The sequence below is a fragment of the Anas platyrhynchos genome, chromosome 1 (genome assembly GCF_047663525.1).
Source record: "Anas platyrhynchos isolate ZD024472 breed Pekin duck chromosome 1, IASCAAS_PekinDuck_T2T, whole genome shotgun sequence".
In the NCBI taxonomy this organism is placed as follows: domain Eukaryota; kingdom Metazoa; phylum Chordata; class Aves; order Anseriformes; family Anatidae; genus Anas; species Anas platyrhynchos.
The window spans coordinates 182,966,658-182,990,995 of NC_092587.1; the positions used below are offsets into that span (position 1 = coordinate 182,966,658).

The following is a 24,338-nucleotide window of genomic DNA, read 5'->3' on the forward strand; positions in this document are numbered from 1 at the left end:
TGAGATGTTTTTTAAAAGGCCAGAAACAACACACTACTACCTCTGTACTCCCAAGTGCCTGACATTTAAGGTATTCTAATGCTTTATAAATAAAAAATAAGCACATTGTAAGGCACTAATTAAATGCACTTATCTAGGTCCTCATGCTCTATATAAAGCATGAAACAGAATTTTCTCCCACTTTCGAATAGTGACAGGTATACAAACACCAGAAAAAAAAAAAACACACTCACTTAAATGAAAGCTTTTGATAAATTACAGAAGTTCAGTATATCATCTGATAAAAAATTTCACGGCATCAAATTTACAGGTAGCTGAATCCAGTCAAGAATCAAGGTAGTAGTATTACTACTACCTTCTGTGGATGTCTCTGTACCACCAATCTCAGCTACCTGTAAGCAGCAAATTGAATCCAGATCAGGCTAGTGCGAATACTCCAGTTACATTTTCATACAGGCCTTCACATATTCCCCAGTATCCTATTTGAAAAGGAAAAGCGAAAGGCCATAAAATTTAACTCTAGTAAAAACAGTTTCACCTCTGCATCTTTATTCCAATTACTTGTGACAGAAGGATCCAGCCAGTATGGAGGGCAGCAAGGCCAATACAAGATGAAACTGCAAGCAAAAAAAACCCAAACCAGTATGTTCTCAAAACTATAGGATGTAAAAACTATGGGATTATGACTTCAAACTGTTCAAGCATGCTCACAAACAAGAAATCAAAAAAAACAAAACAAAACAAACAAAAAAAAAAAACAGTAGTTAAGACTGGAAGGTAGAATTCCAGAAAGCACTTTACACTTCAGTTAGGATCTCACGTGGGGCTTTAAAATATTTTTCAATTCATCATTTTTACTTTTTTCTGTGTAGATGTGGAATGGTTTCCAAAAAAAAAATAAAAATATATACATATATATATACACACACACACAAGTAAACTGTGATTCTTCAGCTTGAAAAAGGCATCTGAGGAAAAATACAAGAGACAAAGTTTTGGGTGTAACAGACAAAAGTCAATAGCTCTTTGAATATAACAGCTAAGGGGTATTACATTAAAGTGTGAGAAGGTAGGCTTAAAAATAAATACTATATAATCAATTTTAATTCCTTAATTAATTTACAAGAATATATGCTAAAACATTTTACATATGTTCAAAAGCAGCAGAAAATTGCATTGGAGAAGGGTGTCAGGGAAGAAATCCACTGATGGATGCTCCGTACAATTTGGCACCTCTGGCTAAGAGGTCTCAGAGCCATGCTTTGCTAGTGGCTAAAACAGCATTGAGAAAAACAAACAAACAAACAAACAAAAACTAAGTTATTTGCTTACCCTGCTCTTAAACTCTTCCCTAAACATCCACTCTTGAAAAACAGAACACTGGTCTAGATATTTGGTGTGACTCAGTATAAGTGGTATGATCTAAATCAACATATTTTAATGAAAAAAATCAAATTCCTCTGTGAAAGAAGATGCTTACAGTCCCAAAATAATAAAATAAGATCTCCAGTGTAAAAGGCACAAGGAAAAACAGAGGAATTAGCAGCTGTTCTGACACAGACTCAGACTACTTACTTTCTCAGAGCACATACAAATTCCATTTGGTCAAGGCAGCACCAATTTCCCACCATTTATTTTCTTGCAGTGGGCTGTAACAGACAGCTTTAAATGTATACAAAAAAAAAAAAAAAGCAAAATCATACTTTAGACAGTTGTTTAATTCCATTAACAGTTAACTGAGGAAGAATGCAGAAGGCCATCCACAGGAAGTTACATATTAAAGGAAGCGAAGCAGTGAAGGCTGAAATGCATGGCTAGTGTGATTAAACAAAATGTTCAGGTATTTCCTCTTAGTTTAAATACCAATGATTAAATATGATTAAGATCTCTGCAGAAGAGGACAGCGTAAACTTTGCATTTTCCCAACCAAACGCAGTTGGAATACCTAGATTAGTCAAATGCAAAATTTTGCATAAGTAAATAGTTTAGCATTTTGCAGGGAAAGTCATAATGGAAACACACAGATTAAAGAGAAAAATTTTTAGAACAACAACTAATTAAAGTCATAATCATTACATTTTCTCATTGGTTGAGAAATGAGGATTGGTAATTAATGCACCTAAATAGAAAATATATAAAAATAGATGAAAAGGGAAAATTTAGAGTGTCTCTACATTAGTATTGTAGTTCATTAGATCAGATGTGTGCTTCTCAGACAAATTTTCCAGATTTCTCCATTATGAACTTCATTTGCCTCAGTTTGCATCACAACACGATTTTGGAGTACTAAAGTTATATTCATTTTGGGTGAGTAAAATGAAAGATGCACTCCAGGAGTACACACATCCATAAACTCAGGGCAAGGCAGATCTTCAAAAATAGCAAAGTGCATATCAGTTGCTAACAAACATGCAGTCCAAAGGATCAGACAGTCTAGTCTGGAATAACTTCCCCTAAAATGCCTATCACATGGGAACTGGGTTCCCTGTGCCACCTGTGCTGCTCTGCAGAACACCTGGTACTAGCATGGATTGCTAACGTGGGCATTTCTCTTAAAGTGACAGAGCTCATTTGAGGAATGACAAAATCACGTTCTAAAATTACAATAGGGTCTACAGCAGCTAAATATAAAGATTCATAGAAATCTGAATTTTCCAGCACTCTCCCCACCACTGGGCTAGAGACAACTCAATGTCATTAGTCAAAGGACTAAGCTGACCCTCAGTTTTTACCAATCATCTCAGTCTTGGATATCATGATGCTGAAGTTTTTCATAGAAGGAAAGAAAGTTCCTAAATTTGGCACCCTGAAGCTAACTGTAATCCCATATTCAGAAGTGTAACATATATATATATATATATATATATATATATATATATATATATATACACACACGCACACACATATATATAGATAATTTAAAACTCTAAGGCACAAACACATTGGGTTGATTCCAAAAGAAATTACAATCCTGGTATAGTACCTTGTGAAATCATGAGCTACTGGAACTAGCTTTCAGAATCAGCACAGAAAGTTATAGCAAAACTCTGACAGAAAAGTGTTGTACCTGCATATGCTGTGATTATGCACTGTTCCATAGAAAAGAGAGAAGCTCCAGGTTATAGCCTTTTTATGTCCAGTAAGGAGATTTCTCCAAAAAAGATATGGATTTTATAGCTTGAGCCGAATCTACCTTGACAGTTTTGTAAGAAGTCCTGACACACCAGAATACAACTTTGATATCTTCTAGACAAATATTTCTGCACCTTTAAAACAACCTGCAACATCAATACCTTGGCTTGTCATGGTAAGATAATTTCCCTGGATCCGATATAAAGAGGAATGCCTCTATCTAAGACCTTAACGGAGCTCACAGCCTGAGAAGCTGAGAAGCATCATAATTTGGTGATCATCATCCAGGAAGAAGCTGAATTCAGTTCACTTAATAGAATCCATAGCCCTGACAAAATCAAAAACAGGTTTAGGAAAGAAAGATACTAGCATACAAAATTAATCTCACAAGGAATATGAGGTTCACCTAACAGATAGCCCACTCCATCCTCTGACTAAGCAAGTCTTGCAAGAACACAACAGATTTGCAAATCCTAGCTAACAGGCTTAACTGACTGAAATAACAGTGGAACCTAAGCTTTCCCATACAGTCACAAACAGGGTCACAAGCACTTCATCTCAGCCTTCCCCTCTATATACACATTTTGAGACTACATCAGAATCTCAGTCACCAAGGAATTAAAGAAATACAGCAGAAAACACAGACTAAGGTCCTGAGTTGATTGCCTAGCATACTGCATTTAAGACCTCAATGCAAAACTGATCTCAGGGTAAACAGATCCTCATGAATCCTCACATGAAGGACAGATTATAACTCCTATTTATAACACCTAAGCAAAAGCAATGCACATTTCTCATTTGCCAGCGTTCATTACCTCCATAAAGGAAACTTCCGATAGGCAGTCTAATATTTTTGTGCTACTTCTAAAGGCTGATCCATTCCATGACAGACTGATTCCTTCTTACAGAAGTAAAATAACAGAGTCGTGTTTTTATTCATCTGCACATCATAACCCCGACCACCAGACAAATGCCTGGCACCCACTCCTTACCATAGCTGCCCTATGCTGGTAGCAATCTCCTTCTCTGTAGCACTGATAAGCCCACATTGCTCTGGCTGCATGAATGACCTTTTCCAAACCATCAGATAAATCACAACCAACTTGAACGGAAAGGCTTACTAATTCAGATTGTCTGATGGTCTTACCATCAATTTGTGGAAGAAGAACTGTCAGCAGAACTGTGCCAGCAACTTTCTGAAGGCATGTGGTCGTGAGTACAGGTAAGGCTGAAGTTTATTTGGGCCCAGAGGGACCAGAAATGATGGCTGCTCTGAGGGGCCACTCATACATGGGCTGCCATGTCTGACTGACCCAAGCTGAGCTCTGGATAGTGAACCAAGACTAGCTACGAGATGAGGCTGTTCACAGCTAAGAATCAGTCTAAAGCAACCAGGCTCTGATTAGCTGCTGTGCAAAGCACGTTCATGGTAGCATGCTGTCACTGCACTGGTTGTAGAGCAGGTTTTGGTAGCTTCATAACAATACTTCAATTGTCTGGTGTGACCTGAAGTGAACACAAGATAAGCTTCACCGAAGTCCCTTTTAGCAGCTAAATTTCCTGCTAGGAGCATGATGAAGCCTGACGATTAACTTTTCTTTAGATGCATATGAAAGAATTTTGGGGAAGAATGGGAGGAATCATAATCTGAGGGACCTTAGTATGGGTTTAGGTAGCTTATAAAAGTATTCTAAAAGAGGTTTCAGAAATCACACTAATACTGTAACCTGTGATAAGGCAATGTCACTAAAGCAGAGCTGGTAAGAGGAAATCAGGAAACTAGAATTCCATACACACAAAGCAGTGATATCTTGAGGACAACTCCTACAACAGATGGCTGGCTATATCAGGCACAAGCATTCTGCCTGTGTTTTAGGAAAAATGACGGTGTATTACAAAAAAGTAAAATCTGAAAAAGATACTTAGGTTTACCATTTTTTCCCCCAAGTTGTAGAAAGCAAGATTCTAGGCAAGAGAGAAAAAAAAAAGTAATTTTTAGCTTCCAGCTTCACACTTCTAAAACCTAGCCTTTTTTCCCACCCTTTTTTTAAATTAAAAAAAAAAAAAAAAAGGATTTCTTGATGTCTTCCTAGAAATGACTGAAGTTTTGTAGGATATTTTTCATAGCGATGTTAGAATTTAATTTTGGAATGATATCACATACTCAAAATTTATCTATCAGTAGATCCTCTTTCACCAAAACCTGATCCCAACAACTGAACTTCTAAATGTTCTTCCCTTTTCTGTTTGAGGTCTGACATGCAGTCACAAATTTTCATTCTTAAGGACAGCATTATGTACGGCCCATTTCAACATGCCTCTTAACAGCAATTATAATAGTTTCATCAACAGTCCTCAATGCACCCTTGCTGTCAAATCAAAAAACCTAATGAAAGAATCTCACATCAGCTCAGGAATTACTGACTCCTGAACTATATAGCTATTATAGAATTAAAAAAAGCTAGTAAAAACTTTTTAATCACAATAAAGACAAAGGGCACTTCTCTTTCTCCTCTACCAACCAAAAATCAAGGATCTAAGCAGAAATCTGATGGGCTTATGACTGGAACCTCTACGCTTCGAAATTGGCCAAGAATATCAAACTGATATTTTCACTAAATAAATAGAATCATTCCTATAATCAAACCTTTGTGTAATACAAGCATACTTTATTACAGCAAAAACATTTAACTCAGACAGATAAGAGAAATACACCATGTAATTTTGGAACATGGATTTCTAAATCCTGAAACTGAAAAATTACTGAATGTTGATGGGTTATTTTCCCCCTCCATCTATCCTTTCCAAAAATATTGATGCAGAGTAATGGAGGAGCTTTCATAACTCTTTTAGTATTTATATATTATAACCTGTTAATGACTTTAACAGTTCCACAAAGTGTTTACTACCGTACTTGAACATTTAAGACTAATTTGAAATTCAGTTTGTAATCTGAGTGAGCAAGATGCATGTTAACAGTACAACTTACCTGTTAGTATTGCTTCTTTGGCTATGGAAATACTTAAAGGGGTTTAAATGCCATCTTTTATATCAATGGCCAAGATATTTGGACGAGATTTTTCAGAATTATGCAACTCTCCCTTTTCAAAGGGACTGTTTCCTAAACCTATCCTTCTCAATACAATTTAACTGGTGAAGAACTCAAGTTACCCATGGTGCATGAACCATCTCCACCACTGTCCAAACTTAATTATTTGCTCCACCATTAACTTAATGGAAGACAATGGCTTATCTAACATAAGAGATTTCACAAATGTGAGGGGGGGAAAAATATCCAACTAACATTATAAGGTAGAGAAAAGGCAACCAAAACTTCTGGGGGGAAAAAAAAGAGTTTTCTTTTCCTTTAAAGATGAAAAAACAGTTGTGTTTGCTTATATGCTACTGTATTATGGAACAGAATAATTTTGAAGTAAAAACAATTTCCCACTGTATAGATGCTAAATATAGACATGGTTAAAAAAAAAGTACACTGAAAGTGGTCCTTTAAGTAAAATGTACAACAGAAATCAAACTTCAGAGTGACAGAGATTCTTTCATTAGAACTTGTTTGTATAGTTTCCCATATTCTCTTAAAACTCATTTTTTTCCTTCAACAGTAGGTGGGCATCCACAGAAATACATTTTTTGATGTTCACAAATCATAAAAACTTATGAAGAGAAGTAGAAATTTAATCTACCATGACAAGGCAAAATGAATTAACTTTTAACTTTTATTGATGCTGCCTAAAACACAGTATTCTGTCATAAGTGAAAACAATTTTAGCAATCTAATTCTAGCCCTTGATAAATTTGTCTATCACAAATCGATCTGGAAATAAAACTTTCACAGGCTATACCCAGAGCTGAGACTTCCTAACACCCTCTTAGCATCCCACTGTGCAAATAACCAGTGTTTTAACTTACAGTTAAAACAAAACAATTTAAACAAATTGGTATTCTAAGTTTAAAAAATAACAACTTCCAGTCAAGTGAGACTTTGATTTTTTCCAGTTTGTCATTATTTGTATCATCAAAAAAATTACTTTTTTCCCCCCAAGACTTGCAAAACACAAAACCAAACACACAGTTCTGAGACTGATTGTCTGTTCTTCTTTATGAAAAGCAGTTTAATAAAATTAATGTAAGCACAAAGATTTTAATGGAAAGTCACAGTTTGCTAAAATACTCCAGCTGGAAAAATATTTTGTCCTTAAAATACCGTGAATGTTATTTGACAAGTATTTAAGGAATTCAAAGCTAGAAATACATGCACTTTTTTTTTTTCTTTTTGAAATGTGCAAGAACACTAATTAGCCCCAAATCCTGTAAGAACAGGCACGTCTCTGATGTTCATAAAAAATTAAGTACAGGAAAATGCAATATGTTTACTCAGGATAAAAGACTATGGTAGCCCCACGTTCATTCAAAAAAAAGTAACAATACTAATTTTGAAGATTTAAATTAATAATTTAGAAAAAAAACAATTTCAGTTACAAACTATAAACTAATGGAAAGTCACACAGCAAAGCTACAGAAAATAAAGGGGAAAAAATCTAATTGAATGTGCCTAAAAAAAGTCTGAGAAGTTGCATCAGACGCCTGGCTTTATAGTTGTCTTTGCTAGCAATACTTACCCAGTTTTCCACAAATGCAGTCACTGAAATGCATCTTCAATACTTGTTCAACATGACAATTCATTTTTTCCTTCCTTTGAAAGTTAAGCCATAACCCCACTGTTTGACATCACTTATGACAAGGATTACAGTCATCTTTGTTATTGCAGATCTAAAGGAAACTTTAATAATGCAATTGTATTTAATTAGTAAAGATGGTAAAGTATTAAAAAAGTGAATCTTTAAGTACATGAATTTAAATTTCCATTCTGAAGAAAGCAAATCCAGACCATGGAACAATGACAGAAATCATTGTTTGGCCAGTAAATGCTTAGAACAACTCTCAGTACCTCCTAAAACTGGTATCTCATTTTATTCAGCTGTGTCTGTTCACTTAGAGCAGACATATAACTTTTAAAAATTACTTCTTACTGTACTCAGCTTTGCATAGCCACTACATAGCAAAGGAACAAAGTTTATTCACCTGCAAATAATGACTTAACAGAAGAGTCACTTCCTATTGAGGGCAAACGGACTGTACAGGCCCAGTAACGCTACATCTTTCAACAAGTAACCTTTCATATTTTTGAAAGGAAAGTAACAGGAATCTTTGTATGTATTTGTGAACAAAACAAACAAAAACACAGCATTTGGCAGGTATCAGGTTTCTTGTTCTGCACAGTTCTACTGGAACCATCATACCCTCCCCCAGAGCCTACACTTGAATGCACGCTTTCTCAGTTTTGACTACCACTAATACGAAGCCTTTCACTCTAAATTGTTCTATGAGTCACGATTTAACATTCTGTAACTAATCCAAGGCATTTTTGGGGGGTTTTAACCAACCATTATAGTTTATGGCTTCAGAATCCTGTGATTCGAAGCTGGATAACACCATCTACATTAACACTACTTCATAGTGCAGAATGCTTCCAAATGCTTATATTTACATTTACAATTTACTGATATTTACTAGACAATCCATTTTCTTTTTTTTTTTTTTTTTGCCATGATTTTTTAAACATAAAAAGATGATCCAACCAAACAATGCGTGTGCAGTTCAGTGGCAGTTTGCAATTAAATCCGCCAGACATCTGTGAAAGCCTTAACTAGCTCCATGCAAGAATAAAAGAGAAGGGTTCCAGAATTTTAAAAGCACACAAAATGAAATAATGTTAATCTCACCTACACAAAGAAAAATAAAATCTTATACCGTAAGTACCAAACACAGATAAAGGCAATCAAATGTTTCCAGGTAGAACACACACATAGTAGTCTCTGGCAGTCAAACCAGTAATACTATGAGATAATGATAAGCAGCAAGAAGTTCAAACGTTAGGATAAAAAAAAAAAAATCCCACAATAACTGTGCTGTGACACTAGGATGCTTAACAAAAAGCTAGGTAGGTCCTGCATATGTTCAAAATGCAGCAATCTAAACTTTTGATGTTTCGTTCATTTGTTTGTTCCATTTAAATTCTAACTTAGCATTCAACCTTCATAACAAATAAATTACAGTTTTATCCTAAACAAGTGAGTTTTAAATAGCAGTAGCTGTCTGATAGACTAGAAAAAGAAAACATTTAATTACCTCTTTAATGTATTCTTAATTACAGTATTCCAAGCCACGGTAAAACATCCCAACCACACTGAGCTCTCCACGAGAACATTTAGAGTCTTCCTTCTGTTCAGCCAACGACTCAAAAAGCACAGTGTAGCTATGAGATGATGCAAATCCTACAAGACAAGTTTTGAGCTTTCTGTGTGAAAGCTGGGTAAGCATTTTCAGCAGATATGACACACAGGCTTTTGTTCATAAATCTAGGCATTATTTCCTATTAACTAGTGCACAACGTCACACCCTACATACAGAGCATGAACCTTAAGCACTTCCATCCACACCGCACTGAAGTCGAACGTGGGATTATTGACACAAAAAGCTTCATTCAAGCTGTTTATTGGTAACACTCTCCTCCAAGAAGATTCTAAATAGCTTCATCTGTATGAAGGGAGATGTCAGGAATCTGCATGAGAGAACAAACCAATTACTCTGTCAAACGAGACCTTCCAAAGGAGGCAGTGGAGTTGCTGAAGAGCTACACGTCACTGCCAGTTCTTAAAACAAGTCACAATCCACTGGCATATCAGAAATGACAATGTGTCTAGGAAAGCCGGTACGCATAACTAAACCTTGCTCGTCACCTGAAAGGATCGATCACTTTTTTTTTTTAATTATACGTCACCACTGCAAATGTCAACCCAATCAAGACAGACTTCACAAGCTGCAAAACAGATGTGCTTTTTTGAAAAACAGAAATGACAAGTACCATACATCGATCAATCTGTGTAAAACTGCTATTCTGTTTACAATTATGCATGAAAATATTTAATTTGCATGTTTTCTGTACCTCCTTAACATTTGCATTTCAAAATGTTTCCATCATTTAAACAAACTCAGCATCTCTGGGACCAGAACCGTATCCCAAGACCCCCAGCCCCAACACCTTTAAAACCTAAGCATTCCCTCGGACCCCATCCCCATAAAGCATCTTAAAACATTTTTTTCTGTGACATTCTTCTCTTCAAGATCACTGACATAACTTGAAGTATGCTTTCTCTAGAGCTTATTTTGATGTTTACAACAAAAGACCTCAGGCCACTCCATTTTCAGTAACAGTACAAACCCATTGATCTGGAGTGGTTACCCTTAACTCAGCATAAGTATGAAAACAACAAAGTGTTAAAAAATAATTAAAAATATTAACAGGCAAGCTTAACACAGATTAAGAATTTAGAAACTACTTACGATACAGGAGTACCAAAATGTATTAACAATTACTGGTAAATGCTGCTTTCATCAATAACTCTTGCCTGTATAAATTTTTAATAACGTTTCAGTATCCTTTCATTATAGCTTTTTAAAGATCTCATTCTGCTACACAAGGGCAGGCTATTTAGGTGGATTTCAATTTTCTAAATAAATAGAAATGCCAAGACGACTTTCTTCAGACATGCTATTAAACCACAAACATCACCTTCCTATCTCCCAGGAAATCTTCAGGACATCTTAAAGGAATTTTAAAGCAAAATTCACGTTGGCTGCACCATCAACTCTAGCTTGTACTGCATCCTGCTTGTGCTATGAAGTATACGGTCACCTCAACGGCTTATACTCTAGGAAACGCTATACAAGAAAGGAAATTTAGAAGCTAAGCTTTTAAACTTCTGCAGCAAAAGCATGCGTAGCCAGTTCAGATATGCTGCTTAAACAAAAAAAGAAACCACCTTTCTCCCCAAAAACGCCACACACCCCTGAAAGCCCTAGTACCTATACAGGGGCGGAGTGCAGGGGGCAAAACACAACACTGAGACAATAATTTAGAAGGATGTAACTACAGATGGAGTGAAGAAAACCTCTTTTGGCAGGCTGGTACCAGTTGAGTTCAGGTTACTTAACCAGCTTCCTTACTGAGGAAGCCCTAAAATCTACTGCACCTTCATGAGGAGAACATGAGAGAGAGGCGTTTGAGATAATTTAAACAAGGTGCTCTGCAGATTCCTCTGACCTCCAGAAAGGATTTAGATTATATCAACACTTCAAGCTTCTTATGGCTTTCTTTCTGTACATCTGGATAATATCAGTTTTTAGCACAAAACACATTCAGAATTGATCTGAGCTAGAAGAAAATATTTTGTATGTGTCACTGTCTTTTGAGGAGGGGAATAAGTAAGCTAAACCATAGCTCAGTTGAGCTAAAGTAAGTTGAAAAGCCAGTTATGTCATAATTAGTGCAGGAGCAGAGCTCAATTACAAGCATTTGCGTCTATTCTAGCCTCAGATGACAGGCTAGGGCCACAAACCAAAGCTGTGACAAACAATTCAAGAGCTTAAATTTGATTGTAAAGCCCTTTATTTTAAAAGGTATTTGGTTTTTACACTGAAATTTAATACCTGCTCTAAGAGATTGTTTTCTTATTAAAAAAAATAAAAATCAACACTTAAAGCATTTTGAAACCCACATGCAGGCTTAGACTCTGGTATTGACAGATGGTGGCAATTCTCTCAGACACCTCACAAGTAAAAAAAAAAAAAAATAAAAAAAATGAAAAACATGCATTTTAAGGTCCCTGTAATTCCAGGTAGATGTTGCTTCACTGAGAGGAGATAGCTGCTTGTACTCAGGGTTTTCCACTCATACCATTTGATTTTTTATTATTTATTTATTTTTAATGTAAAGCTGCCTTTCAGCAGTATCACTTCTTAATCACTCAACTTCAGTGAAGTGATTAGCTTACATTTTTTGTGCTGGTATTTTTGAGAACAAACCCAAACGGAAAAGTATCATCCTTGACAGTCTAAAAGGTATCAGCACACATGGTTTAGCCCCTTCAGTTGAAACTTCAGCTTTCTCCTTTTGTATCCTTTGTTTTGATTGTTGCTTAGATTTACACCAAAGGCTCTTAATATGTGTTACATGCATTTGCACTGTGCTGAGATGCTGGCTTACAGAAAAATGTGATACCTTTTCGAGTAAACTACTTTCAAGTGAGATTACAGGCTTGAAAACTATTTTTTAACTGAAGCAGGACATGCAACAAAGCAAGTAGGTCCGAATTTGTTCTTAAATAGGAATTAATACTTATATTTCACAAAATATAAGTATTCTACAAAATAAATTTTAAGAAAAAGTTTTTGTGTTTATAAAAGATCATCTGTATTTATTATGATTAGTATTCATTGTTTTATGAATCTCTTAAACTTGCAAGTATTAAGGGCAATGATCATAACTGTGAGAACTGGGAACAACCTGCCTCTGGGTTTTATGAAATAGCTGCAACTGTTAACTGAAGTCACACCTGTTGAAGAGCAGTTTGTTTTAAAGACAGTACCAACTCCTATTCAATGAGCACTACCTTTAAAATGTCAAATACTGTACTGTATAAACTGTCAGTGACTGACTCCCTCTCAGTGATTATACCTACACACGGCTCCAGTCACAATGTGACTATTATCACACAAGTTATTCTGAACAGAATTATTTTATTAGTACAAAACAAGAATGATTAAAATATTATTAAGCAGTGATGACTGTGTAACACATTACCATTTCTACATTACATATATTTATATGCACATATACTACTATTGAATATTTTATCTGTAAAAATTAGACTTTATATAAAACCTTGACTATTTTCAACAAACTGGATTCATAACTTAAAGAACGTTGGCTCTGTACCGAATATTAGTATTTTTTTCTACTGATATCAAGCATCTGTAACTTTGAAGACTATGCTAATAGCTCTTCAGGTCTAATTTCAGTTCATGCTAAGTACTTGAAAAGGTAGCGTTTAAAATACATGTTAAGAGCTGCAAAGTTTCATTAACTCAATATTAAGCCATTTATATAATTTTCATACATTTTTAGCAGAACATCAAATGTGGATGTCATATTTCTGAAATCCAAGAAATAAAGCCTTCCTAGAACCACAACCGCGGTTTGCAGAACTTGCAGGCAGAGGTTTGTGTGTCTGAGCATGGCTATCTGTTAGCAAGCAGGCACAACAGATGAAAAGTAAACACCCACTGCTGCAGCTCACAGAGGTCTGTTTCCTTTCCCAGCTGTGCGTGGTGCAAATTGTCCTTTGCTGGGTCAGCCATAGCAATATTGACTGGATCATTTGAGCAGATGTTGTAGCTCCTACTGTGAGAAGAGGAAAGGAGTTGCTATAATTAAAAGCCTTTTCAGACTCTACCTCTCATGTTTTGGAAAAGAGAGCGCTATTTTCTGCCCAAGAAGAATAAAGACCTAAACATGCAAATGATTCAGGGGCTGGAACATTGGACATAAAATGAAAGTCTGAAGAGATCTGAGAGACTGCCTATGGTCTCGACAGAAGAGAAGGTATGAAGAGATGTTATCAACCTGTATGCTTATTTTTGGTGCGACAGAACAGGGGAGAGGTCAGGAGTATAGACAACGGAGCCAGACTCCTCTCAGTAGCACCACATGACACGATGGCTGACAAAAGGCACAGCAAATTCAAATCACACCTGAGTAAAAACTTTATTTGGGATCCTGCATCTTTAGAAATATTCCAAACCCAGCCAGACGAGGCCCTACACAGCTTGCTTTAGTTGCCCATGCTTTGAGCATGGACTTCTGTCCAGTGACCTCCAGAAGTCCCTGCCATCTTTGGCTGTTATACAGTTCTAATAAATTTCTGTTATTCTGCTAGCTTACAAAAGTGCCTGAACAATGACGTTTCAGAAGGATGTTGCAATGTAAATGCCAAAGAGAAGAATTCAGAGGCATGATTATTATTGTGATTTGGGTAAGGGAAATAATAAAAAGTTCCATGTGAGCCTAGGACAGCATGCTGAAGTTTCATTTCTTTTCATGGAGGAACATGTTCAGGCCAGCAATCCTACTGCATATGTAAAAAATGAGCTGGTAATGATAGCTTTCAATGGAGCTCTCAATATCAAAAGAAAATGCCAAAAGACACCAACCATGAATGTGTAAAATACCACATAGTAAGGTTCTTAATCTCCTTCCATTTTCTGTAACATACCCGCACTGTAGTTTCTAGAGGTCCCTTAGTATGCATCATTAAGATTTAAAAAATATTATTTGAAGAGGGATGCAGCTGCTTTCCTTCCTACAAAACCAGCTTTTTCTTATTATTTCAGACAACAGCTCCTGCCTCATTCCCTCAACTTTCCTCCCGCAATTAGAAAGCTGCAGCTAATGTCCTCCTGCAAAGATACAAAAGCCCCAAGTCCATTCCCTAGATGACTGGGAAGCTCATTCTCCCTACATAACGTCCTCAGTTTTCATTATTATTATTTAGTGCTTTAGTGTTTCCCAATCTTCAGGTACATTTGCTCACATTATGGGTGTGGTACACAATTGGAGTTGACAGAACTCTGTAGTCACATTCTGATGTGTGTGTCCTATTGGAAGGCACAGATGACTTCCCCACTCTAGCTATAAAACATATATTCAACTTTAAGCCAGAAAGCTTCCCTGATTTCAAAGTATGTTGTTTTTTTGTTTGTTTTGTTTTTAAAGGATGGTTCTTAACACTTAAAGTGACATAGGAAATTTTTCAGTTCACAACTAAATCAAAAAATATTAATGCAGTGAGCTACAAAAAGCTTAAGAATAAGAACAAACAGACTGGTCAAGGATGAGCAGTCCAAGTCCAGGCTTGGATTCAGTCACTTCATTACCAGTTTGGACATGTATTTCGTGGTTATTATTCCATAGTTAATAAAAGCATATCTCAGTTTTATATAAATCTGCATTAGGAATGAGTCTTTGTTTCAGAAGGTTTGTAAAGGCTCCTTTGTACTCTATATTCACAATTTTATAAATATTCAAAACATTTTCTTTTTACATAAGAAAGTACAAAAAAAAATGTTAAAGTGGTTCTTAAACAATCAATTCAAAGTAGGCAATCAAAAGTCAATAAAAGTAACATAAGACTTCCTTAGTATCTATCAAAGAATACTGAAAATTTAAAAGGCCAGGATGAGTGAGATCATGTAAAAACAGATTACAATGCCATATTGCTGGTTCTGGAGTTAGTTTAGAAGGTTCCGGTCAGGAGATTGATTATTTCCATCATTCTCTCTACACTGTAAGAGCACTTCAAACGTCATCAGGTACAAAACAAACATGATTAAATGCACTCAAATAAATAACAATTTCACTCGTAAGTGAAAATCTTGCCCTATGTCATTTTCAGCTAATTCAAAAAAAAAAAAAAAAAAAAAAAATCTAGTCTGCATAGTTAAGAAAAGCTTTCAACTATAAACAGCTAAAGAAATAAAGCATTTGTAAGCCATTGAACAGTATAAGCAGTATTCACATTTATGTAAGCTTTCCAAGAATCTTTGTGCTGGAACAATTTCACTGATGCAACCCAATTTTGAAGTTAAAGCCGGGTAGGTACATTATAGGGTTGTATTAATATAAGTGAATTGACATCATGGTACAAAGCTCAGTAAGACCAGAACGATACTGGCTTACTTAGTTACTGAAGACTATTATTGTCCATGTACTTCCAAAGTAGAACAAACTCTAAACCACATAAAATACCACAATACAAATTCTAGCAGAGTCGAGTCAGTAGATTGGTAGAGAAGCACCACAACTTCTGATCAGAAAGAACCCAATCTGTCCCTTTGAGATTACTGTAATAAACAAACTTCTTAAATCAGAAGTTAAGAAACTATAGCTCAATTACTTAAAGTCCAACATAATCCTGTAGTTGAAACATGTATTTCTATCCTTAACGAAGTGGTATGTTGCTCCTCACAAATATATACATTTTTAAAAATTGTTTTTAATCATTACGCTGAGTATCATATATTGATAGGTGTGCACCCAAGTGCATTTAAACCTTTAGAAGACAAGAGTGGTAGGTAGACTACCAAATTCAAAATCGGTGTTTCAAAAGATCTACCACCTCTGATTATAAAAGCAAGTTCTAGATTTTGTTCAGATTTAAAGATAAATTAAAGGTTTTCTTTATGCAAGAATTACTAAAACAGCCACTAGGGTATTTCCAAAACCAAGAATAGTAATTAAAGATCTAATTCCATCAAAAAATAAATGAAACTTCATCAACATAAACAAACACTATTGCAGGGATCCTTTGGTCACCAGGCACATACAAGAAGTCACCTAAGGAGGCAGCTGCAACAATGTGTTGTGTGTAAAGTGCTACAAAAAACTACAGCAACCTGAAGCAACAGCAGTTAATTTAAGATGGTAGACTTCTCAAGACAATGGTACAAAAAGAAAAAAACTCAGTACCAAGTAATGAACAGATAAGATTATGAGACTGATTTAAAGCAACTCGGATAGCCTATTAAGTTAACACAGCCATTAAAAGCCACAGTATTTACCAGGATATAATAGTTGCTGTTTTGGTACTAACCCAATCACGTATTTCATTCCACTTAGACTAAATTCAGTATGGTAAAAGGCAGAGGGAACAAACCCTTCAGAAGAAATTCAGAGATGACTAGATAATTTTTGTCATTGCTGCTGTTCTTGTTTTTAAGTATGTAGTTATTCACAGCGTGTCATGTATTGGGTAAGTACGGGCAGAAGCACTGAAAAAAAAAAATTAAAATAGAAGAAAAACTGCACCGTAGCCTCCTAGACATCAGCCTCATTAATGTAACGAGCTATACTCCTTGACTTCTACCCCTCTGAGTACCGTTCAGAAAGTGAAGGTGGGGGGAAGTGAGGAAAAATACGGAGGGCAAAGATTAGTGTATAACTGAGCAGAGAGCTGAATACTTTGTCTTGTAAAACACACAGTGTAAATGTGGAATGAGGTCACAGTTTTGTAAAAATAGCATCTTGATAGAGAAAGGTGCTATCACTTTGCTTGATGCAAAAGGATAAAACATAGCTAGGGTTGGAGTTGAGTCAATGATCCCTGCGGGTCCCTTTCCACTCAGGATGTTCTATGATTCTAAGGTACCAGGTAGGGGGAAAAGGACAAAGAATGGAGGAGTTTTATTGATACCAGTCTCAGAGCTTTATTACTTCAGTGTGACAAAAAAAAAAAAAAAAAAAAAAAAAAAAAAAAGCCTTAGTTGTTCACTTCCCTTACAAACCATGAACTGAATCCTGTAAAAACAAGTGAGATGTAAAGCTAAGAAGAAAATACCTATTCAAACTTAAGTGGTAAGAAATACTCACAGGATTCAGCACTGCAATCTCGAAAAAAAAAAATATTTTATTTTTTTTAGAGATTTTAACTGAAACAAAGAAAGCTTTCTAAAATGAAATGAAAATGAAATTCACATGGTTTTATTTGATGAAAGCTGGCTGTAGAAGAGACAGCTAAAAACACACAATGAAGGAAAAAAGTCCTGAGACCATTAAAATACTAAGAAAGTAGAGAATTAATGAAGCAAGTCAGTAAAAGTTAAAAATATATTGCCTATAGAAATGTATCTATCCATTACACCAGAACCATAGCAGATTCCAAGCCAGCTTGCTGAGATATCACTCGGGCTTCATGACTAATACAAGGATCAAAAAGAATTTCCACCTAGGTATAAACACCTAGAAAGCTAAAAGCAAGTAATTATTCTAGAAGAAAATAAGCAAACATCCAGTGAAAGATTTTCTGTAACCAGAACTGAGTTTTCCACAAAGGTACTAGATAGCAACAGTGACTACAGTATACTTGTGTAGCTGCCCATGTTTGGGCAGCTACATGGTTGCTATTACAACCTGTAGTATCAAATATTGCACTTTTCCTATAGGTCTGGTAGTTTCTACAGTCACTCTCAGGCAGCTTAGAATGAAGACAGGATGGGCAGAATAGGGACCAGTGGGATAAACAGCAACTTGGACAAGAACTGACACCTCAATTTAAATATTACCTAAAACCAGAAACACAGATACAATAAAAAATAAAAATAAAAAAAAGCTTCAAAATTTTCCGCAAACTTTGTTTTTTTCTGAATAATACTGTCCATCAGCAGAGGATTATACTACAAAAAATGGAAAGGCTTCTGCCAAGAAAATGCAGTAAGATTCTTGAGCCTGCAGAGCCAGTTCTACAAGACAAACACAAGCCACATGACTGAGGCTAAAACTCATGAGGTCCCCTTTCTCAGAGCACAAAAGCAATTCTCCCCACACAATAAGAGACCTCTGCCCCAGGAAGTTGCAGCAACCAAGACTGTAAGTGGATTAAAACAACTCAAATATCAAAACCCAACATTAGCTCAAGACAACACTCAACCAATGGTTAAAAAGATGTTTCTTATATATGCCTCCTTTCACATTTTTCCTCATGACCACTACTACCAAGAAGACCATAAGGCCAGAATCATCTCTCACATGATCCAAACCAATTGCTTTGAAGCAGCAAATTCTATTCCTGCAAGTACAACACGTGATGGAGCACTAAAAAATGGCTTACCTCTTCTGAGGGGTGACTAACACCAAAGTGGGATGGAACAGTCAAGAAAATGAGAAGAGCTAGGCAGAAGCGTGGGCTGAAGTCAACAAGAACAGCAAGAGACTGAACTATGCCTGGTGTCTGACCTACTTCTTTCAAGCACTCTGTAGCCTGACCAAAAAAAAAAAAAACGATACATAAAGAAACAAAGTTTTCCAGATTGCACAACAACACTGGTCAGTTACACCTGCATCACTTTGAAATCCGTTCAAATCTGCATCACATCATCTGTTCAACACGCACAAGCAAAACAAGCAGCATGTGTCAGCAGCAGTCACAATTTTTTAGTGTCAGCTGGCTTCCTGTTCACCTTTCGTATTTTGCACTGCCACGGAATCAGCAGTACGTAACTCAAATTCTAAGAAATTCACACTGGAACAAAGAAAGCTTTCTAAAACAAAAAGACGATGCAATTCACATGGGCTTATTTGATGAAAGTTGGCCATACAAGTGACAGTTAAAAGCACACAATGAAGAAAAAAATGTCCCAAAACCGTTAAAATATGGAAAAAGTTGATAATTAAGGAAGCAAGTCAGTAAAAAATAATGAAAGAAAAGGCTACTGGAGATGCATTATAGACCAATTAATCAAGGCCATGTGTGAAATTTTTAACTAGGAAACAAGCAAAACAAAAATATCTTTGAAGTAAAGTAAGAATACAGATGGGCAGGCTGACCCAGTTCCACCCCTAATATTGTATTTGCTGGAGCACACTGTGCAGAACTTCAATTTAACACCAGCCTAACATGTACCATAAGAATGAAAGGTATCAAGAAGCACAGGGACTATGGAGAACACCAACAAGCACATCTATCATAGCTATACCAATGTCCTCGACAGTATTTTAAGAAAACTAATAGAGCTGTTCAAAGAGGAAAAGCCTCGTTCATCAATAGATGCATGGAACTGGGGTCAAAATACCCCCAAAGAGAAACCAAAAAGAACAATAAAAGGATTACACAGTTTGGGAGGAAAGTATTTTTCAGTTTGCTACTTCATAGTACACAAAGGTCAATGTTAAAACAAAGTACATGTGAGATGGAGCATACTGGACCTGGGAATTCATATTAAACCCATAAAACAAACCTCAAAATAAGCATCATCATAAAAGAACGCATGAGGTATGATGGGAAGCTCCCTCCCATTTCCAGAAATGGGAAACAAATACTATATTCTAGAAAATCATGGTAGAAAAGCCTGCAGTTCGTAGACTCTTAGCATCTTCTGACCTTCATACTATTAATGCTAGCACTTTTTTTTTTTTTTAAGGAGTTAACTTGTTAGCTAGGAGTTAACTGTAAGTAGTTCACTGGCATTTGCACGTGAAGGGCGGGTTCCTTTCTCCATTATGTTTTCCACTTAATGTGAAACCATGAAGAATAATATAAGCAATACTAATAACTCTACCAAGTGATGTTTCATTAAACAAATTCACTGGTATAACACGATTGTGAACACACAGCAATTTCAGAGGACAAGAAGGGTCACTAAGGAAAAGATAAGTGTTTGTTGCTACAAACCCCATAAACAGTGTAGCCATGCACACAAACTAAACACTGTCTGAGTGGAAAGTCAACTATTAAAATTTAGCAACGGTGAAAATCCAACAACATTAAACATGGAAAAAGATTTTCAACACTGGATTAAAGCATATCATCAACTCACAGACACGGTAAGTCACTGCATCCATCAACATCAGAATGTAGCACATGAAATAACTCTGAAATGCAGTATCAAACAACTGTGTGGGATCACCAAATCAAACATTTCAAAGTAACAACTGTCCTAGAGAAAGCTCAAGAAGAAAACTAACAGGAAAGAGAACTGACTATCTCCTGGGCAAGGACAAGCCAAACAAAAGTTCTGTCTCAGGCATTTGCTGCTGCCTTCATAGCAGATATAGGAAGAATCAAAAGACTTCTTTAAGCTTTACATAGAAGAAAGCAGAAATCTCAGACAGAGAAAAGGGAAAAAAAAATAGGAAAAAAAAAAAGTATCTCAAACTTTAACCTCTGATTCTATCTGGTAATAACTAAAGTCATAGCAATGCAGCATTCTAATACTAAAATGCTATTAGCAAATGACTTACAAATACCCACTGTGTTAAACCATAGGTTATATTCCTTTCAGAGACAACACAGACTGAGATCAGCTCTAAACACCGGCTACTCATTATCACATTTGCATTAAAAGTCATTCAGAAACAGCATAGTAAAGATAAAGGCAAAGGAAAAAAAAAATCAAGTTCTCTCCCTCCACTCCCACAAGAATGCTTCTAAAATACAAATTTCATTTTATTTAAAGTTGCTATTAAAATCCTTAACAAAGAATCAGCTAGAATTTAGTGGTTTAGGGGTATGACATCAGCTTTACTTTGTATTTGCCCTATTCACTATGCTTGTTTTACACGTGAGTAAATTAAGCTTCAAATATAGAAGCAGAAGTTTGAGACATTTGCTGCACTGAGAAGAAAAAGATTAGCAGACAATATAACCTCTCTCTGCTGTGGGAATACTGACTATTGTATATTACAGTCCATCTGTTAAGTAATGACTGATCCAGAATGCATCGCTACTGCAGCAGACTCCCAAGCAGTTTCACATTCATATATGTCTCCTGGTGCTGAGAGAACTGTGAAACAGTTGCATTTATTTTTAAATATAAGCATAGTTTCCAGCAATAGCAACTAATTAAGAAGGTAGATCTTACAGCCAAGCACTGTACGTCCTCCAAATAAATACTAAAACACATTCTAACACCCCCAAAGTATAAGCCAATGTTAGTCCAGTTGCTGATGCATTAACAGCCAGAATTAAACTAAGCTTAAATATCAGTAAGTAGAATGAAAGAAGAAAGATAATCAGGAAAGGATTAAAAAATTTAGTATCTGTCATGATCCACGCAAAGCCAGTTAATGAAAGAAGTGTATGCCATTCCCTTCTTTTGAGTGCTACTTTTACAGCAATGGCTAAAAATCCGATAAAGTTATGATGACTTGTACTATAGTTATACAAAATATTTAAAAAACATGCTTCAGTTAAGTATCAAATGTCTTGTAGAGAGGACTGGGAAATATATGAGATTACTGCTTTGACACATTCAAAAAACTATTAAGGTTTTAACCCTGTGCATTTGTATAAGCCATAACATTAAAATGATCTGGCCAAATCACGTCTTTCTCTGCATGCTGCAGCTTTTCCATTCAGCCTGTGCTAGGTCAAATGCAAATAGGTACCAAACAAACAGGGGAATACATCCTTTTAAAGTCTTTGAAAGGAAATATATTTTTACATGACTTTCTACAAAACGGGTATAGGTCAGAAGCAGTAAATTCATTTGAAACAAAGGCAGTTTCAATTAATAGCCATTCAGTTTGAAGCAGTCATTTTTCCATCCTGTTTTATATGCAAAAAATAGAGGATATTTCATTGACTGAACTGCTTCAAAAGCTTTGCTGCAGCAAATCTTGCATTCAGGAGCAGCACCAAATTGCACATAATTGAAAGTGATTCATTTTTAGATCCACTCGTTTGGCTTCTGTAGGTTCCTCAGGCTTTGGTGTAGGTAGCGCAAAAACATTAAGTCATACAGTCCTGCAGTAACTCTTTCACTCCATGAAGTGAGCAGATGACTAAGGAGCTACATCTTACCATCTCCTCGTTTCAAGCTATTCGCCAATGTAAAATAATAACATTTCGCAATGCACAGACCCTGAATTTGGGAACAGCACTTTCTTTGCGGACAAGAATGTGTTTTGGAAAGCGTGACAGATTATTTAAACACTAGCAGCCCAACGCTGCAATACAACTAACTCTTTATTAGAGATATTAAAGCATGCTAAATCCTTGCAAAAATCTCCTTCCTCCCCCTTCCCTACATAAAACGCTCAGCCAGCTCTGAGCTCACAGGGTTAAACCCTTCACGTGCTTCAGCCACTAAGAAAAGCCAGCAGCTCAGGCTGCTTTTCTAACCTTTTTTTTTTTTTCTTCCCCAATTAAAAACAGCTACTACATCCACACCGCTCTTCTTCCAAAGAAGTCAGGTTACACGGCAGCACCCAGAACCCCGAGTTGCCCATTACTTCATCCCTGTATCATGCATTTAACGTGAAGCATCAGGCTGCGGGAGGCGGCGGGGAGGCTGTGGGCAGGGGACAAGCGGCCTGCCCGCACCTCGCAGGGTCCTGCCTGGAGTTCGGGCAGCGCTCGGGGGGGGGGGCTCTGCCGAGGGGGAAGAGCGGCTGGCGTTATGATCGGGAAAACAGGCACCAGAGGAGCCGGGGGAGGCGAGGCGGTCCGCCCACGGCTGGAGAAGGGCCGTGGGTGTGCGGGGGGCTCGGGGCAGGGGCAGTGCGGGGGTCTGGAGGGCCGTAAGGGGCAGTCCCGGCAGGGGGTGGCCGGTGCCCGGTGAGGGGGGGACGACGACGACGACGACGACCGGGGCCCGCCGGGGCGTTACGGGGCGGGGTGGCGGGGCCGCTTACCAGGTTCAGCACCGTCTCCACGATGTCCCGGTTGCTGACCTCACCGACCTGGATGAGCCCGATGAGGACGGCGAATTTCATCCGGATGTTGCGGATCGGCACCGACGGGTTAATCATCCCCGCGGGGAGCACCACGGACCCGGCGCCCGGCGCCCTCAGCTCCCCCATCACCGCCACGCCGCCTCCTCCTCCTCCTCCTCCTCCTCCACCACCTCCTCCACCGCCGGCCCCGACGGAGATGAGCCCCGCGGGCTGCGGCTCCGGCCCCGACACCGGCTTCTCGCTCGCCATTTACCCCCCGCCGTTACCGGCACCTGCCGCCGCCGCCTCCTCCTCCCCGCCCGGCCGGGCCGAGCCGAGCATCCACCGCAGCCGCAGCCGGCGGGGCCGCAGGGAGCCGGCCCGAGGCGCAGGCACCGTCCCCGGAGCCGCTCCCCCGCTCCGCTATAATGAGGGATTATTATGGGCGCCGATGCCCCGTTAGCCCGAGGCTGCCCAGCCGGGGCCGCCTCCCCGCCGCGGGGCGGGAGGAGCGGGCGCCGCCGAGCTGCCGGGCAGGGCTCGGCTCGGCTGGGCGCGGAGGCGAAGCGGCGGGGCGAGCGCTCGCCGCTGCCGCTGTTGTTGTGGAGCCGAGCCCGCCGCCGCTCACTCCGCCATGTTGCCGCCCCCTGCCTGCGGTAGCCGCTAGGGCGCCTGCGCCGAGCCCGCTGGGGGGGAGTGGCCGGGCATGGGCCGGGGCCCCCCCTCCCGGCAGGGCGGCAGGTGAGCAGGTGCAGCGGGGGCCGCCCTGAGGGGAGCGGAGCGGAGCCGCCCGAAGCGCCGGGGTGGTGCCCGCCCGCCTCGCCTCGGGGCCGCCCCCGGCAAAGGGCTCGGCCCCGGCCCCGCCGCCTCGCCGTGCGCCCCTTGAGGGAGAGGGGTGGCGGTCTTCGTGAGGGGAGGCGCCCCGTCACGAAGGGTGGCAGCGTCCCGTGTTTTCCAGTCGCGGTGGTCGCGCTGATCCCGGGCTGCTGGGTGTTAAAAGTGTCTGCACGAAGCGTTTGGTGCATCTTTTTAATCGATTTCCAATGGGGGGGGGGGGGGTACGTTCGGGCTCCTGAGGTGT

General features: G+C 38.4%; 1 protein-coding gene across 15 annotated transcripts in view; it reads right to left on the reverse strand.

Moving 5' to 3' along the window:
* The window catches only part of NBEA (neurobeachin), a 509,188-nt gene extending 485,121 nt beyond the window's left edge, over window positions 1–24,067 (reverse strand). For 10 of the 15 annotated variants that reach the window (XM_038174546.2, XM_072032602.1, XM_072032605.1 and 7 more), the window contains exon 1: window positions 23,237–23,927. In XM_038174546.2, coding sequence (XP_038030474.1) covers window positions 23,237–23,527 — 291 coding nt within the window. In that variant the 5' untranslated portion in view covers window positions 23,528–23,927. Of the gene's footprint in view, window positions 1–23,236 lie in introns of all 15 variants that reach the window. The other 5 variants (XM_027470310.3, XM_072032608.1, XM_072032606.1 and 2 more) reach the window with 2 other exon arrangements.
* Between the last annotated feature and the right edge of the window lie 271 nt (window positions 24,068–24,338).